The following is a 19,745-nucleotide window of genomic DNA, read 5'->3' as shown; positions in this document are numbered from 1 at the left end:
AATTTTGTCTTGACATCAATTTCCTATAGAAAATAGTGTCTTGACATTAGTTTTCTATAGAAAATTTGGTCTTGACATTAGTTTTCTATAGAAAATTTTGTCTTGACATCAATTTTCTATACAAAACTTTGTCTTGACATCAATTTTATATGGAAAATTTTGTATTTACATTAATTTTCCACAGAAAATTCAGTCTTGACATTAATTTTTTTCCCTTTATTTAGTTGTTTCCTTCTCTAGTTTTCAAATAGTTTTATAGCAAAATTTTTTCCCCACTTTTTATTTCTTAAATTAATTAATATTTGATGAAGTTTTTTATTGAATTTCAACTCCCATTAGCACTTAAAAACCTTTTAATATACAAAAACAAAGATTAATAAATCCCCTTTTTCATCTGCATGCAGAAAATATTTTACAACAAATACAACAATAACAAAAACATTACACATTTGCATATGCAAACACACTTGCATGTAAATAAAAAGAAAACATCTCTTTAGTCTCTTTTACTTATGCATGAAAACTATACAAAAAACAAGATTTACACATGAAGAAATTTTCCCAGCAAAGTTGAGTTCAATTTTGTAAAAATCTCAATTTTCAAATGCCACCCACCACCCCGTTTTCCACAAACTAAAGCAATAACTATAAAGCTCCTTTTTTCAATGTGAGCAAAATTAAAAGGAATGTAAAGTGTCTGTTTTATATGAATGTATGTATGTGTGTTGGTTTTTGCTGTAAAAAGCTCAATGTTGAAATATTTATATTAAGTTCTTGTTGTTGTTGCTGTTATTATTGTTTTTCAATATGTTAGTTTGTTGTTGTTGTTCAAATGCTGTATTTTTTGATTGTTTTCTTGTTATTCCTTGTATGATTGTATGTACAATGTACACACATATGTATGTATGTATGTAAGTATGTAATTGTGTATGTGTGTTTTTGAGCATGTAATCTTTTGAGAAAATGCAATTGCTACGAAGGGAATATTATTTTTAGAGAGAATGAAGCAAAAAAAAACTAAAAAATAAATAAATATGAAATAACAGGAGTTTTTGGCTAACAAAGCTGCAGAAAATTGCTTTTTATATATATAAAAAAATATATCTCACACAAGGCTGGAAATTCCAGTACTATAGTACTTTTACCGGTACTTTATAACATATATTTTTCTATATTACTTAGTACTTAGTTCATCGACAAAATATTAGTCCAAAGACAACATCAATAGGATAGTCGAAAAATTAATCAATAAACATATCCATAAACTATACCATAGACTCCACATATTATTCAAACGTCTAGTCCAAAGGCTAGTCGAGAGACTAATCTACAAACTAGTCCAAAGACTAGTCCATAGACTAGTCCAAATACTAGTCAAAAAATGTGGTATATGGTAAGAAAGTTTTTAGATTATAGATACTAGCCAATATTTTAATATATTTTAAAATTAGATTTTTTTTTAGAAAGTTATGTCTTGACATAAATTTTTGTAGAAAATATTATCTTGAAATACATTTCTATAAAAAATTTTGTCTTGAGATAAATTTCTATAGAAAATTGTGTCTTGGTATAAAAAATTTCTTTACACAATATTTTCTTGACATAAAACTTTTCAAAAATTTTTTCTTAACATAAAATTCTATTTCAAATATTGTCTAAACATAAATTTTTCTAGAAAATCTTGATTTGTCTTGACATACATTTTATATAGAAACTTTTGTTTTGGCATTAATTTTCTATAGAAAATTAGTTTTGTTTTGACATCAACTTTTGTTTGACATCAACTTTCTATAGATAATTTTATTTTGAAATAATTTTCAATGAAAAATTTCTAATTTTTCGTCAAGTTTGTCTTGATATTAATTTTCTATTGAAAATTTTGTCTTGACATTAATTTTCAATAGAAAATATTGTCTTGACATTAATTTTCAATAGAAAATATTGTCTTGACATTAATTTTCTATAGAAAATTTTGTTTTAACATTAATGATCTATAGTAAATTTTGTATTGACATTTATTATCTATAGAAAATTAATGTCAAGACAAAATAGAAAACTTTGACTTGACATGAATTTTTCATAGAAAACTTTGTTTTGACATGAATTTTCTATAGAAAATTTTGTCTTGACATGAATTTTCCTTAGAAAACTTTGTTTTGACATTCATTTTTTATAGAAAATTTTGTCTTGACATTAATTTTCTATAGAAACTTTTGTTTGACATTAATTTTCTATAGAAAATTTTGGCTTGACATCAAATTTCAATAGAAAATTTTTTCCTGACATCAAATTTCTATAGAAAATTTTGGCTTGACATCAAATTTCTATAGAAAAATTTTTCTTGACATCAAATTTCTATAGAAACTTTTTTCTTGACATCAAATTTCTATAGAAACTTTTGTCTTGACATTAATTTTTTACGGAAAATTTTGTCTTGACATTCATTTGCTATAGAAAATTTTGTCTTGACATTAATTTTCTGTAGAAAATTTTGCCTTGACAACAAATTGTAGAAAATTTTGTCTTGACATCAAGTTTCTATAGAAAATTTTGTCTTGATATCAATTTTCTATGAAAAATTCTGTCCTGATATCAATTTACTTTAGAAAATTTTGTCTTGACATCAATTTTCTATAGAAAATTCTGTCTTGACATCAATTTTCTATAGAAAATTCTGTCTCGACCTCAAGTTTCTATAGAAAATTCTGTCTTGACCTCAATATTCTATAGAAAATTTTGTCTTGACATCAATATTCTATAGAAAATTTTGTCTTGACATTATTTTTCTAAAAAAAACTTTGTCTTGACATTAATTTTCTATTGACAAATTTTTTTGACATTAAATTTATATAGAAAATTCTGTCTTGACATTAAGTTTCTATAGATAATTTTGTCTTGACATCAATTTTCTATAGAAGATTTTGTCTTGACATTTATTTTCTATAGAAAATTTTGTCTTGACTTTATTATCTATTTTCTAAGGTCTATCGGATAACAATCAAATAAAAATCCATAGTGTAATACTTTTAATGATAAAAGTACTTTTAAGGTTAAAGCAGAAAATATTTCAACATTTCCAAGTCTGCTTTATATATTTTTTATAAATACACTCACACAAATACAAATAAATACTCACACATTTATTATTAAAGCGCAAGAATTGTGTTTTTTGCAGTAAAAATGATAAGGTTACAGACAAAGGACTTTTAAAACGGAAAAAATAAGGGAAAGAATTTCTAACCAAATAAGTTTTAAATGTTTTTGGTACTTTCATAGTTTAAGGTACTTTTTTATTTTTGAGCATTTGTACCATTTTACCATATACATACATGGTACTTTGTATATTTTTGCTGGTTTCGGTATTTTTCATATATTTGTGCATTCTTTTGGAAAAAATTTTTCTAAAAACCCCCAAAAATGTTAGTACTATTTTTAGTACTTTTTAATTTTAGTACCATTTTTGATATTTTTGGCTAGTTTTGGAAATTTTCATAAAATTTTGCATTCTTTTCTTAAAAAAAATTTAACTTTTGTTGAACTCTTTTGCTTTTCATATCTCCTTCTTTTTTGCCAAAAATGTGACATCATTTTTAAACATTTATTCAAAATGTACCATCCCATTCATGCATTTTTCTTTATAAAAATATTAAACATTCTTTTATTGTTTTTTATTAAACAAAGAAATGAAAAGTCATCATTAATTAAAACGACTTTATGACAATTTATTTGATTGTGCAATTTATATAAAGAGTGGGTGTAAAGAAAAATTTATAAATAAAATTTAACAAACAAAAAAAAAAAAACGGCCAAAAAGTCGTTATTAATAATTTCACATTAATGTAATTTTTTTTTTATTTTTTTAACAGTTTAATGAAAATTTTTATGAGCAGATTGTAAAAATAATAATATAACATTTAACAAATTTTTATAATTACCAGCTTTTATTGTTGATTTTGAATAGTAATATATAAAAGTTATAAAGATCGTAAAAGTGTGGGCTGTTTTGTAATCGGGTTTCTTAAACACAATAAAACTATTTTGTTGTTTTTTCAAGTTTTTTAAGGTTAAAACCATATTTTATAAGATTTTAGTTGTCAGAGATGTGTGTGATCTTAAGATATGTGATCATTTTGATCTTCAAAATATTAATTATCATAAATTTAATATGTTCTTATCAATGTTGTTCAATCAATTTATATTGTCAATAAATAACATCAAAGTTATTTTTAGTTTGTTTATGTTAATATTGAAAAATTTTTAAAAATTTATAAGTAAGATCAGTTTATTTGGTACCCTACTTGGTTTAGAGAAATCAATCTTTTGTTTTTTTTCAAAAAAAAAAAAATTTTAAACTCTAAATTTGGTTAGTTTTTCTATTAAACTTTAACAACATTTTTTAACCAAAAAAGCTTTTGTTTATAATTTATTAATCAGCTACGTTTTTGTTTATAAAATGTTAAATCATATTTATTTCTAAAGTCATTCACAGTTTATGTATGCTTTGCTTTAGTTCTTTTGAAAAAAAAGTAAATAAATTTATTTTTGCTTTAGGAAATGTCTATAAAAATAGTTTTATAACTATAAAAATACACTCAGACATAAACAATACAAACACAAATGTTATGTGTGATTGATTAGTTTGATATCTATGTATGTATTGTATCTCTATCTGGCTATCTGCAGGTGCGTATCTTGCACATTCATTTGTTGTTGGCATGAGTATCTAAAGTTAAATAGAAAAAATAACAAGATAAATACTAGATAAATAATAAATAAACAAATAAAGTATGAAAAAAAATTGTTTAACTATTTTAACATTTTTTTTCATTCAACTCGTTTATTGTTTATTTATTTGCACTTTTAATTTACTTTATAAATTATATACACAATATATTTTTTTTCAATTTTATTTTATGCTTTATTTTCTTTAATCAGTATTTTGATTTCAACATGCAGTTTGCAACAATTCAAAAAATAAGTCGTAGATCCTTAAGAAATGTACTCTATATAATGTAAAGCTATACTTCTTCGTACTCGATATATTACCGAATGTTATCCTGAGTCTTAAAGTTTTCAGAAAAAAGATAAAAGTTCAGAAAAAAGATGAAAAAAATCTTTAAAAATACTTTTAAAGCACTTGTCCGTCCATCCACTATAAAAAAACAAGCTTAGTCCTTAAACCCTGGCCCCTTCAAAGCAAACCTTGAGCTTACAAATAATGTAAGGTCTAAGAGTTGAGTATCTAAAATTCGTTGCCACCCCATCTAATATTCTGGTTTTGTTTATCTATGATTTTTATACTAAATACTCGTATTTATTTTAGTTTTTTTTTTCTTTTTTCAACTGCATGAGTTAATAATAAAAACTAAAGAACATATTAAACATGTGAGTAAAATTAAATAAACTTAACTATTTTATTTATCTAATATTAAATTGTTTTATTTTATTTATTAAATAAAATGAAAAATGGGAAAGGTATTTATGCTAGAGATTAGAAAGTCTGTATCTATCACCTAAATTAAGTCATTCAAAATAGAAAGATAACGAAAAATATGGGTCAACTTAACCCTTTTCCCAAATAAAAGTGATTCATACAGCAAAGATTTTAGAAAATCTTAAGACTCAGACAAGTTAAATATATCCAATATTTCTTCAGTATAGAAAATTTTAAATAATTTTCTATAGTTTTGACTATAGACTAATCTATAGTCTAGACTATAAACTAATCTATAGTCTGGACTATAGTATAGACTAATTTATAGTTTGGACTATAAACTAATCTATAGTCTGGACTATAGACTATAGTCTGGACTATAGACTAAACTATAGTCTGGACTATAGACTAATCTATTGTCTGGACTATAGACTAATCTATAGTCTGGACTATAGACTAATCTATAGTCTGGACTATAGACTAATCTATAGTCTGGACTATAGACTAATCTATAGTCTGGACTATAGACTAATCTATAGTATGGACTATTGACTAGTCTGTGGTCTTGACTATAGACTACTCTATAGTTTGGACTATAGACTAAGCTATAGTATGGACTATAGAGTAATCTATTGTCTGGACTATAGACTAATCTATAGTCTGCACTACATACTAATCTATGGGCTGTACTATAGACCAATCTATAGTCTGGACTATAGACTAATCTATAGTCTGGACTAAATACTAATCTAAAGTCTGGACTATAGAGTAAGCTATAGTCTGGACTATAGACTAAGCTATAGTAAGGACTATAGACTAATCTATAGCCTGGACTATAGACTAATCTATAGTCTGGACTATAGACTATTCTATAGTCTGGACTATAGACTAATATATAGTCTGGACTATAGACTAATCTATAGTCTGGACTATAGACTAATATATAGTCTGGACTATAGACTAATCTATAGTCTGGACTATAGACTAAACTATAGTCTGGACTATAGACTAAACTATATTCTGGACTATAGGCTAAACTATAGTCTGGACTATAGACTAAACTATGTTCTGGACTATAGACTAAACTACAGTCTGGACTACAGACTAATCTATAGTCTAAACTATAGACTGATATATAGTCTGAACTATAGCGTAAACTATATCTTGGACTATAGACTAATCTGTAGTCTGGCCTATAGACTAATCTATAGTCTGGACTATAGACTAATCTATAGTATTGACTATGGACTAATCTATAGTCTGGACTATAGACTAATCTATAGTCTGGACTATAGACTAATCTATAGTCTGGACTATAGACTAATCTATAGTCTGGACTATAGACTAGTCTATAGTCTGGACTATAGACTAATCTATAGTCTGGACTATAGACTAATCTATGGTCTGGACTAGGGACTAATCTATAGTCTGGATTATAGACTAATCTATAGTCTGGACTATAGACTAATCTATAGTCTGGACTATAGACTAATCTATAGCCTGGACTATAGACTAATCTATAGCCTGGACTATAGACTAATCTATAGCCTGGACTATAGACTAATCTATAGCCTGGACTATAGACTAATCTGTAGTCGGGACTATAGACTAATCTGTAGTCAGGACTATAGACTAATCTATAGTCTGGACTATAGACTAATCTATAGTCTGGACTATAGTATAATCTGTGGTCTGGACTATAGACTAATTTATATTCTGGACTATAGACTAATCTTTAGTCTGGACTATAGACCAATCCATAGTTTGGACTAAAAACTAATCCAAAGTCTGGCCAATAGACTAATCTATAGTCCGGACTATAGACTAATCTATAGACTGGACTGTAGGCTTATCAATATTCTGGACTATAGACTAGTCTTAAGTCTGGTCTATATACAGGTCTAAAGATTTTAAAATTTCAATAAAAATCGCAAAAATTCTTATAGTTCAAGTCGAGCCATTTAGAAACCTTTGAATGAAGTATATAATTCTTTCAAAAAAATAATTTTCTCTTGAAAACCACACAACAATAATGACTTTGATTAGAAATCTTTTTCTTTAAAAAAAAATAATTAAACAAAATCTTTTTAGCCAAAAAACACATACAAACAACAACACACCGACAACGTGTTGGGAAAAATAACTGCAAAAAGCTTTTTGATGTTTTTCCTAATGTTTTCTTTTTTGTTGCCGTTGGTTTTTCATAAGATTAGAAAGAACAAATACTCGCACACACACATAAATTTATTGTTCATTTTTTTTTTTGTTAAGAAAATTTGGAAAATTTATTTGTAAATTTTTGGTTGCCTTTTTCAGTACCTGTATTGGGAAATAAAGAAAGAAATATTTCCTTTGATGTTTCAGGCATTTAAATGTGCGTAAGTAAAATGTGTAAGTGTGTTTGATGTTTCTTCTTTTTTTTTCCACAACAAAAAGGAAAATTATGTCAGGTATTTAGAGTTAAATGGCTGGCATAATCTTTTCTAAACATTTTTTTTTAGTTTTATAAAATACATAGATAATTATTTGGAATTTCAGATATGCTACGGCTGCTGTAGATGCAGCCGCTTTAATTGTGCGTAACACTGTGTTTGAGGACATCATTGTGTTTAGAAACCAAAGTAAATTTAGTCTTTTGCTTGTGTCTATCGCTTTTAGACAAGGTCGAGTAATCAATAATCATTATTTTGCACTTAATTACCCACACCATTGAAGAATTTACTTTTACTTACAAAAACACACACAGACATTTCTCTGTCCCTGCCTTATTCTCTCTTCTGCTTGCTTCTACTTTATTTAACTCAAATACCTTTTAACATTTTTATATAAACGCATTTTCTTGTTACTTTTAAAAGTCATTAGATTATTTTTATAATTGAAAGAATATGAACATTTTTCCTAGAAATATATTTTTAGTCATTTAGTAGGTGTTGCGATATTTTTTTTTTTTGAAAAATTGTTAGGAAGTAAAATCAACTTAATGCCAAAAACATTTGCCAGAATTTTTAATTTATTTACTTGACTTATTTTATGCTCTAATTTGGGAGCAGGCTAAGGAGGAGGTAAATGTTAATAATTTGAAATTATTTAGGAAATGTTGGGTATAATTTTATTATTACATAAAATTTAAATTGATTTAAGATTTTATTTTCAAATTTTAGACTACAGATTCTACTATAGAATAAATTATAGAATAATCACCACTGTAGAAGAGTCTATATTATGGACTATAATATAGTCTATAGTCTTGACTATAGAACAGGCTACAGTCTTGACTATAGAATAGTCTATTGTCTTGACTATAGAATAGTCTATAGTCTTGACTATAGAATAGTCTATTGTCTTGACTATAGAATAGTATATAGTCTTGTCTATAGAATAGTCTATAGTCTTGACTATACAATAGTCTAAAGTCTTGGCTATAGAATAGTCTAAAGTCTTGGCTATAGAATAGTCTATAGTCCTGACTTTAGAACAGTCTACAGTCTTGACTATAGAACAGTCTATAGTCTTGAATATAGAACAGACTAAAGTCTTGACTATAGAATAACCTATAGTCTTGATTATAGAATATCCTATAGTCTAGACTATTCTATGTCTATAGTCTTGACTATAGGACAATCTATAGTCTTGAATATAGAACAAACTAAAGTCTTGACTATAGAATAGCCTATAGTCCTGACCATAGAATAGCCTATAGTCAAGACTATAGAGTAGTCTATAGTCTTGACTAAAGAATAATCTATAGTCTTGACTATAGTATAGCATATATAGTAATGACTATAGAATAGTCCATAGTTTTGACTATAGAATAGTCTGTAGTCTTGACTATAGAATAGTCTATAGTGTTGACTATAGACTTGACTATAGAACAGTCTGTAGTCTTGACTATATAAAAGTCTATAGTTTTTACTATAGAATAGTCTATAGTCTTGACTATAGAACAGACTATAGTCGTGACTATAGAACAGACTACAGTCTTGACTATAGAACAGACTAAAGTCTTGACAATAGAATAGCATATAATCTTGACTATAGAATAACCTATAGTCTTGACTGTAGAATAGTCTACAGTCTGGACTATAGAATAACATATAGTCTTGACTATGAACTGGTCTATATTCTTGACCATAAAATTGTCTATAGTCTTGACTATAGAATAGTCTATAGCCTTGACTATAAAATAGAATAGTCTATAGTCTTGACTATAGAATAGTCTATAGTCTTGACTTTAGAATAGTCTATAGCATTGACTATAAAATAGTCTATAGTCTTGACTATAGAACAGTCTATAATCTTGACTATAGAACAGTCTATAGTCTTGACTATAGAAGAGTCTATAAAATAGTCTATAGCCTTGACTATAAAATAGTCTATAGTCTTGACTATGACATAGTCTATAATCTTGATTATAGAATAGTCTATAGTCTTGACTATAGAAGAGTCTATAGCCTTGACTATAAAATAGTCTATAGTCTTGACAATAGAACAGTCTATAGTCTTGACTATAGAACAGTCAATAGTCTTGACTATAGAACAGTCTATAGTCTTGACTATAGAACAGTCTATAGTCTTGACTATAGAATAGTCTATAGTCTTGACTATAGAATAGTCTATAGTCTTGACTATAGAATAGTCTATAGTCTTGACTATAGAACAGTCTATAGTCTTGACTATAGAACAGTCTATAGTCTTGCCTATAGAACAGTTTATAGTCTTGACTATAGATCAGTCTACAGTCTTGACTATAGATCAGTCAATAGTTTTGTCTATAGAATACTATAGTCTTGACTATAGATCAGTCCATAGTCTTGACTATAGAACAGTCCATAGTCTTGACTATAGAACAGTCTATAATCTTGACTATATACTATTCTATAGTCAATCTCGACTATAGAATAGTCTCTGGTCTTGACTGTAGAATAGTAGAAACGTTTGATATATTAAAATATTTACGATTTTGAAAACCACTCCCAAACATAAAACATAATATTTATTAATTTTAAAACTTTATGTACTTTAAACAAATTAACTAAAATGAAATTTAAAACTTTTGCTCTCTTCCTCGAGTAAAATTATAAACCAACATAATTAATAAACCATTAAATTTAAATCTATTATCTAAATACCAACAACAACAAGACAAACACAGCAGCAACAGAGTAACATTAAAATTAACAGCAGCTGTGTAGCCACCAAGAACCACATAATAATCAATGTTTAAGCATTAATTTAAAAAGTGAAGAAAAGCAACAAACATAAGAAGGAAAGGCAAGAGGTAAGAACTAATTAAGTTTCCAAACTCATAAAAATATTTTCGAAAAGAAAAAGCAAAAGACTAAAAGTAATTAAAAATAATAAAAATAATTTAGTTTTATTTTGATTTTGTTTTGGAGGGAAAACTTAAAATAAAATTGTAGTCTAGACTGAGAAGAAAATCAAAAAAATTAGAACAAACATATTAAATTTAAACAATTTGTTTAAAAGTATACAAGCGATATGTTATGATTTCTATGTTTAGAATTAGTAGAAGGAGAGCTAGAGTTATAATTAACACTTTGGGGAATTTTCTAATATGACCATAAAAATTAATATTTGATGAGCTTTAGAAATTATGACGCATAAAAAGTGACACGATTTACAAGGTCTAATAATATAGAGTTATGTAAAGGGTTTTACAAAAATTGTGGGAAATCTTTTAATGGTAATAAGAAATTTTTATTCTGCAGTTTATTTAACACCATGTTTTGGTTGAACATTTTATTTTTTTTCAAACAACTTTTCAATGTCATTTATTTTTATTTTTACCATCAATATGTATTTCAACAATTCTACAGGAAATTTATATTAATAATAAATTATCACCTTTGTGGTTTCAATTTATCAATTACCTTTGAAAGTATTTTATTAAAAAATCAAACAAAGAGTAAAAAAACAAATTATTTGTATTTGATTATTTGAAAAATAAATATGAAAAAAAAGCTTCAGATGTTGCATTAAAAAAACACCTGAAGATAAAAATAGAGTAAAGTCCAGGCTACTAGACTATTGACAAGAAAAACAATGTCCCATAACTGACTCAAGGTCAGACTATATATTAGTCAATGGATTAGAATATAGTCTATACTATAGATTATTGACCCGGCAATAGACCAGACTGTAAAACAGACTATAGTTCAGATCATAAACTACACTATTGGCCTGAGAGCACACCTGCTTATAGTACAGACTATGGTATAGACTGTAGACCAGGTCAACCTATAATACAGTCTATAGACTATAGTCGAGACTATTGTCCAGACTATAGTCCAGACTATAGTAAAGACTGTAGTTCAGACTATAGTACAGTTCAGGCTATATGCCAGACTATAATCGAGGCTATAGTCCATACTATAGTCCAGACTATAGTTCAGACTATAGTACACACTACAATACAGACTATAATGCAGACTATTGTCCAGACTATAGTGCAGACTATTGTCCCGACTATAGTCCAGGATATAGCCCCGTCTATGGTATAGGATATAGTCTAGACTATGTCCAGGCTATAGTCTAGACTATAGTATAGACTATAGTCCAAACTATAGTACAGTCTATAGCCAGACTATAGTACAGACTATAGCCAGACTATAGTACAGACTATAGCCAGACTATAGTCCGGGCTATAGTACAGACTATGGTCCGTGCTATAGCACAGACTATAGTCCAGACTAAAGACTAGACAGTAGTCCAGACTGTGGACCAGATTATAGCCTGTGCTAAGTATAGTTCAGACTATAGACCAGACCATTGTTTAGTTCAAACTACTGTGTAGACTAGAAAACAGTACAGACTATAGACCATACTTCAATCAAGTCGACAGACTAAATATATAGTCCTTTGACAAATCGAGAATATTTTCAGATTTTGTAAATTTTTTTCCACAATTTATCGAGGAAACTTACTGAATTTTGTCCCTATTCCATTTATTTGCTTTCTTTTTTAATTTTTTAACCTCGACTTACCTTTTTCATTAAAATGCTGCGGCAATTGTATATCAATCGATTCGAAATAATCGCGAACCTCATTACAATGTTGATTCGCCGATTCTGTAAGAGTAGAATCGCGACGTTGCAAACGTCTATTATGACTGTGATGATGACTATGATGCTGTAGCTGTTGTTGTTGTTGTGAGTCTAAATCCAAATTTTTAGCCGATGTTGAGACAACAAATGTACCAACCAATATCACTGAGATAATGGTGAATTTCAATAAAGTATTATTAAGATAGGGGGATGATGATAAATTCTGTTTTAAGGCCATGATGAAGGGTTTAACAACACTTTCGTTTGTTGTTGTTGTAATAAATTATTATAAAACAAATTTGAAAGAGAAATTAAAGGGTTTCTTTCTTATGGATTGAAGTAGGAAATTTATTGAAAAATTACTTTTTATAAAAATTTTATAAATTTTTAGGATTTTTTTATATAAATAATAGTTATATATTGCTTTTTTAGATTTTTTATATTATTTAAGGTTTTTTGGAATTTTTTAAAAAATTTTATTTTTTTGAAATTGAACTTTTTTGTAATTTTTTTTTACATTTTTTATTAAAAAAGTTTGTTTTTTATTTTTACTTTTTATATAATTTTGGTCTCACTTTTTGTTTATTTATTAGATTGTAGATATTTTTTAAATTTAAAAAAAATTTTCCTTGTTTTTGAAATGAGTATTTTTTAGCACATTTTTTTTTCAATTTATTTTTTTCTTTAGATTTTAATTTGTTGCTTTTGTTATTTATTTTTTCGAAAATTTATTTTCGTTTATTTTTTTTTTTTGTAAAATTTGTTGTTTTCTTTTCTATTTATTAAAGATATGATTTGTTTTTTATTGCTGTTGTTATTGGCCTTAATTTGTGCGTAGTTTTAATGATTTAGCTCCTAAGATACTTTTGTATCTTATGGATTTTTTTCACGTATCTGTGGAAAAAACAAAACAAAAAAAGCTATTATTAGTTAGGTGTTTGTTATTTTAGAAATATTTATGTTTTTTTTTTTTTTAAAGAATTGTAGAAAATTTTTAAAAGTATCTTTAAGATACCTAGTGATTTGTGTATCTTTAAGATATTTTGGGAATATTTTTCATAATTTTAACAATTTTTTCTTTGTTTTAGTCTATTATTTTATAAATCTTTAAAAATATTTTATAGATTTGTTATAAAATTCGAAATTAATTTTATATCTTTAAGATATTTTTTTTTTCAAGAAAATTTTGTATCTATTAAATCATTTCTTTAAAAATAGTTGTTTTTCATCATTAACCATATATATTTTTTTTATAAAAATAATTTATAGCATTTTTCTACATTTAAATGTGTGTATTTTTTTCTATATAGCTTTAGATACTTTTGTATCTTTTAGCTAATTTAGAAAAATCAAGTTCATTTTTTCCACATGTAACAACATTTATATATTTTTTATAAAAAATTTATAAATTCTAAATAAATATCTATAGCTATTTTGAGTAGGCCTCTTATAATCGTTGTTGTTTTTTTTTATCATGCTAAAGATACTATTGTATCTTATGTTGTTTTTTAATATTAAAACTCTTTAGAAAAAACAACAACAAACTATTATTTAATAGTTTATTTAATTTATGTTCTATATATGTTAAAATATATTTTTTTAGATTTTTTTTATTAAAAAAATATATGAGGAATTTTGGCGTCATTTTCATTTAAAAAACTATTACAAAAAAATAATAAAAAATATACATTTTGTAGATACAATGTAGTAACTATTATGATTTATTAAATCTAAATCTTGATTTATTTTTTGGACTTTTCTATTTAAATAGCATTCAAAGATATTTATTGAATATTCGCGATTTATTCATGAGTTGTAAGTTAAAAGTATATCTAATCATACATTTATAGCTTTCTGAACATAAATCCGATTTTGACAATCTAAACAGCTGCTGAAAGGTCATCAGTAGTCCTTCTTCAAAATTCATATGAAAATTTATTGGTTCTTTTATTGGTATCACGAAGAAAATGCTAACAAATTTATTCATAATTTTCCGTTTTATCAAGTCAAAAGTGTCATGAATGAAGCTGCTTTGAACAATCATAACTTTTTAAATTGCAACTCGTTTCCATAGGTTTAAACAACATTTGAAAGGTCAAGAGGTCTTCAATGAATTCCACATTAAAGGTTATTATTTAATATTTTATTAGTGGAATTAGAAACAATTTTACACAATTTTCAGTTTTAATAACACAAAAAATTCAGATTTCAAGTTAATTTGAACAATCATAACTTTTTGAATGGCAACAGGATTTAATCAGTTTAAACTGCATTTGAAAGATAAAGGGGTATTCTTTGAATTTCATATGAAAGGTCATTGGTTACCCTTTTAGTACTAGAGAGGAAATCTGACAAATTTTTACTCAATTTTCAGTTTTCTTAAGACAAAAATTTGACAATTTTGAATACTCAGTTTAAGTACAGTTCGAAATTTCTAGAGACCTGCTTTGTATAGCATATGAAAGTTGATTAGTTCTCCATTCAAATGGTGAAGAGGTCTTATTTGAATTCCACATAAAAGGTCATTGGTTCCCCTGTTAGTATCAAGAAGAAAATCTAAAAATTTTTTAACACAATTTTCAGTTTAGAACATTCATAACTATTTGAAATGCAACTGTAATTCATCAGTTTCAACTGAATTTGAAAGTTCAAGGGGTCTTCTACGAATTCCATATGAAACCTTATTGATTTCTCTTTTGATTTTAAAATTTGAACTATTTTTTTATAAAAAGTTGTCAATTTTACAAATTATGTAACTTTAAACAATCAGAAGCTTTTCCAACAGTTATCCGATTTTATTACAGCATTTTTGCAACTTAAAGTCTTCTCAGTGGCCTCCGGTAGGTTAGTGGTTAGTATTCTAGTCTGGTAGACCTAAGGTGGTGGGTTTGATTCTCACCTAAGGCACTGGTTAAGGAGCGCACAACCTAGGCTCGATAGAGGCCTAGGTGTATTTCTTCGGATTTGATGTATATATGTTCATCCTCCTCTTAAACTAACTAAAGTTTTCCGAACCTTTGGAACTATTTAAGCTGAATTTAAAAAGTTTTCTTTAAAGGGTCATATGAAACCCTAATGACTTTTTTGAAGATTTTTGAAATTTTAAGTTCTTTTTATAAAAAAGTAAACAAATTTGATATATCAAGTAACTTTGGACATTTAGAACTTCTACAGCTGTTATCCGATTTTATCACTTTAAACAGCATTTGAGAGGTCATGAGGTCATCTACTTTATATATTTCTTCTATATTATTGCAACTTAAAGTGTTTCCAACTTTTCAAACTATTTAAGCTGAATTTATAAAGTAAAAGGTTGATATGAAGCCCTATTGATTTCTTTTAAGATATAAAAAAGTTAAAAATTTCACAAATCAAATAACTTTGAACATTTAGAACTAGTTCATCTGTTAACCGATTTTATTACTTTAAACAGCATTTGAGAGGTCATGAGATCAACTTAAAGTCTTTCCAACTTTTCGAACGATTAAAGCAGAATTTATAAAGTTAAAGGTCATATATAGCCTTATTGACTTCTCTTTACAATTTTGATATTGTATTATTACGCATTTTGGAATATATATAACTTTTTGTAATTGAAAGTTAAAGAGGTTTTCTTTAGTTCCTTGAACATTTTAATTAAGTTTCAGAATATTTATTCTATTAATAGTTTTATTGAAAATGAAAAATTTCAGAATAAATATATTCAAACACGTTTGATCAGGTATAACTTTCTAAGTTGAGAAGCGATTTCCTCCATTTTAGCAACATTTGAAAGATCAAGAAGTCTACTTTGTAATCCAAATGAAAAATTCTTAAAATATATTCACTCGTCAAGTCTTTGTCATAACTTTTTATGTTTAAATGCGATTTATTCCAATTAAGCAGCATTTAATACATCAAGAAGTCTATTATTCTTATTTAAAAAAGGTCCATACGAATTCATTACATGTTTAAGTTTTGTTTAAAATACATTTTGTTCACGATTGTAATTTTAAGCTTTCATAACTTGGAAAATATGGTTTTAAGAAATCAAACTTTTTTGAACGCCTTTAACTTTTGAAACTGCAACACGATTTTAATAATTTTATCAGTATTTGATAGATCATGATGTCTACTTTCTAAAACACTTTTATTATATTTTAAAAGCTTAATGACTCCATTTCTTAACAGTTTTAAGTTTCGTTAAAATGAAAAAATTCTTCAAAGTTTTCATAACTTTGAAAACTGTAGTCAGATTTTATTGTTTATAACTGCATATTAAAGGTTATTAGGGTCTTCTATTAAAGTCTTTAAAAATTAATAAATTTATTTAGAAATTTAATTTTGTTTAAAGTCATAAATCAAGCAAAATTTTAAACACTTGCATTATTTTAAAATATTTTTTTTATCAATTTAAACAGCATTTGAAAGTTTAAGAGGTCTTCCTTTTTAAACCATTTAGTCAATAAATATTTATGTTTTTATTAAGAAAAGAAAAAGCTTTTAAAAGACACATAATTTTTTTAAAGGTCTTGATCCATAATCCGATTTTTCAAGGAATTTTTTTTAACACACTTTTATACAATTTATTTGAAAATTTTTTGAATTTGAAAATTTTTAACACTTTTCACAAATTTTTTAAAAATTTTTTTTCAAAAATTTACGTTTCTTTAATAGTATTTTTAATTTTATCTAAATTTTTTTAAAATTTTTAGATTTTAGTTTTTGATTTAAATTAGATTTTTATGTTTAATTATAAACTTTCTTAATAATTTTAGCATTAATTTATAGTTTTTTTCGAGATTTGTTAATTTTGTTGACTTTTTTGCACTTTTCTTGTAAAAGTATCTAGATACTTTTACTTTAAACTTTGTTTTGGTTTTAAATTCAATTACATTTTCTTATAGAAGTTTCTTTTAAAAGATTTCTTCCATATTTGTTTTAAAGCTTTTAGATTAACACTTTTAGATACTTTTATTTTTATAATTTCACTGAGAAATGTATCTTATAAATACTATGCTTAACAGCTGATTTCACATGTACGTTTTTTGTTTTTGGCTAAATTTCAAAGTATTTGCTTTTTTTTCTTTTTGATTAAATGTTTTGCTTTATTTTATTTTGCCGGTTTTTCTTTATTTTGTGTTATTTTTATGTGTATTTTTACAACAGTACGACGACAACTTTTTTTTTTGATTGTATAATATATACACACCAACTTACAGATAGATTTGAAAAAAACACACACACACAGATACACAAACACTGCTACAAATAGACTACACTCACGTTTACAATGCCAATGTACAAAAAAAAAACAAGCCATGAGCAAAAATAATAATAAAAAAAAAATCTTATAAATTCAATGAGACGCTAAAATATACACTGACAAACCAATGTTGTATTAGTATAAACGACAGACAAAGTGCCGGACTGAGATACTAAACACACATAGATACGAAAATGTATATTTACAGAAAACAACGAATAACGAAAAAAGTGCGAGATACACGCGCAAATCTCACTCACTCACTCACCGTCTGTCACTCTTAACTGAACTGAGACATACAACTTCGTTCGACATTAAACATTTGCAAATGTATGGACGACAACAGCAACAACAACACTGAAGTAGTTTCAAAAAGTTACAACAACATCAACATGAAAAGTAATAGATACAATTGACTGTGGAGCCAACCGGGGATTGTTTGTTTTTAATGTTGCCACAACTTTACCACCCTAATGCTGCCACAACATTACAAAGAGTTTGGTTGTTGGTTGCGTTTGATGGTTGGCTTTGTGTGTTGGAAAGAGAAACAAACAGAAGTTTTGTATAACAAAGGTTTGAAGTCAGCCAGACACTACGGCAGTTGGATTTTATTTCTTTTTTTTTTTTTTTGTTAAAACAACATTTAATTGTTGTTAACACGGACCCACGGTGCCACTAATGTATCTTATTCAGTGCTCAATTTTAGACAAAATGACAGACTGACGACTCTACGCAGGTTGTAGGTAGGAAAGTGCCAATGGCGTGAACAAGAAAACTTGATAAAACACTGCAGTCAAAGCAGCAGAACTGCTTAACAGTCACTTCAAGCCAAAAAAATAAAACATGAAATTAAACGCGTCAGTTGCCAATAATGTTGGTTTAAAAATTGTTTTTAAATATTTTTTTCCCGACAAAAACTTGCTCTTTAAAAATACATCTTAAAGATACTTTTTCTATACATTTCAATTAAAAATCCATCTTTAAAAAAAAAAATATTTCTCTTACACTTTAATTGCAATGACATAATCTTTATTATAAATCTCATTAATTTTTTTTACACTTTTTTTTGTTTGACTCGTAAAAATCAGGTTTATTTCTTATAATTTACAACAGTTAACACTTTTTAATTCTCAAAACAACAAAAAAGAATCTTCTTCCTGTTTTCTTTATATTCAAAATTTTATATATAATTTTTTCTATCTCGATTTTTTCACGTTTTTAGTACGAACTACCCCACACGTCTTAACGCTTTGAATGCTCGTTCACAACTGACTATGCTTTAAGAATTTAATGTGCTTCCAACATGCTAGTTAAGCTTCAAACCTTCCTACAAGTTTCGTTACAACTGTGTGGATTCTAATTCATTCATTCATTTTCCAAATGTTGCTATCCAACTTTCGCACAACTTATCAACATGTTGCCTTCATACTTGTCTGCTGTCAGACATAAAAGTATCTTTAAGTTTGTTGTTGCAGCCAATTTACCTGTTTTAATATTCTCCCTACCTGCTAAAAATAAAATATTCTTGTTATTGTCGTCGTCGTTGTTGTTGCTGCTGCTGTGTTTTTATTAGTTGTAGTATTTAACGCCATTTTTCGCCTCAATTAGCACATTTGAATTTAAAGTTTGGCGTCTCATGTGTCGTTGTCTTCTTTTCTTTTCTGCCTTTTTTTAAATTTTTGTTTCTTAATTTGTTTATGGTTTGTGGAGGTTTTTCTCTGTTGTCTTTCTTACTTTATGGGTTAATCCAGTTTTCAGGCTTTATGTAGGATAACACTTCGCTTTAGCATAATCAATTTATTGTTAAAACATAAGCCCTCGTAAGACTAAACACGAAATTGTTTGAACTAAGTAAATATTCATAAATACACAGTGCGTCAAGAAAAAATTCCCCATAAATAACATAGAACATTAGTTGCATGATATACAACTATTTTCTGTATTTTCTTTAGAAATTTTGGTTCTATACATGATATTTTATAAAAAATCCAACAACTTGGGT

The 19,745-nt window shown here is 26.7% G+C and overlaps 1 protein-coding gene and 1 long non-coding RNA gene across 3 annotated transcripts in view; both read right to left on the bottom strand.

The window, feature by feature from the left end:
* The window catches only part of LOC119611199 (division abnormally delayed protein-like), a 73,098-nt gene extending 60,228 nt beyond the window's left edge, over positions 1 to 12,870 (bottom strand). The window contains exon 1 of one of the 2 annotated variants that reach the window (XM_037966697.1): positions 12,439 to 12,870. In XM_037966697.1, the coding sequence (XP_037822625.1) occupies positions 12,439 to 12,736 (298 nt within the window). In that variant the 5' untranslated portion in view covers positions 12,737 to 12,870. The remainder of the gene's footprint in view (positions 1 to 12,438) is intronic. The other variant, XM_037966698.1, reaches the window with a different exon arrangement.
* Positions 12,871 to 13,157: 287 nt separating this feature from the next.
* LOC119611200 lies at positions 13,158 to 19,006 on the bottom strand. The gene is made up of 2 exons (XR_005232050.1): positions 18,749 to 19,006; positions 13,158 to 13,392 (listed from the first exon to the last, which is right to left on the bottom strand). It is a non-coding gene; the product is annotated as an uncharacterized LOC119611200 (long non-coding RNA).
* Positions 19,007 to 19,745: the final 739 nt, after the last annotated feature.

This window comes from Lucilia sericata, unplaced genomic scaffold (genome assembly GCF_015586225.1).
Source record: "Lucilia sericata isolate MDLA Ls3-8-SP2 unplaced genomic scaffold, ASM1558622v1 Contig001387F_arrow, whole genome shotgun sequence".
Taxonomy (NCBI): domain Eukaryota; kingdom Metazoa; phylum Arthropoda; class Insecta; order Diptera; family Calliphoridae; genus Lucilia; species Lucilia sericata.
Note: the sequence above shows the minus strand (reverse complement) of the source record. Positions and strands in the feature narration are given on the sequence as shown.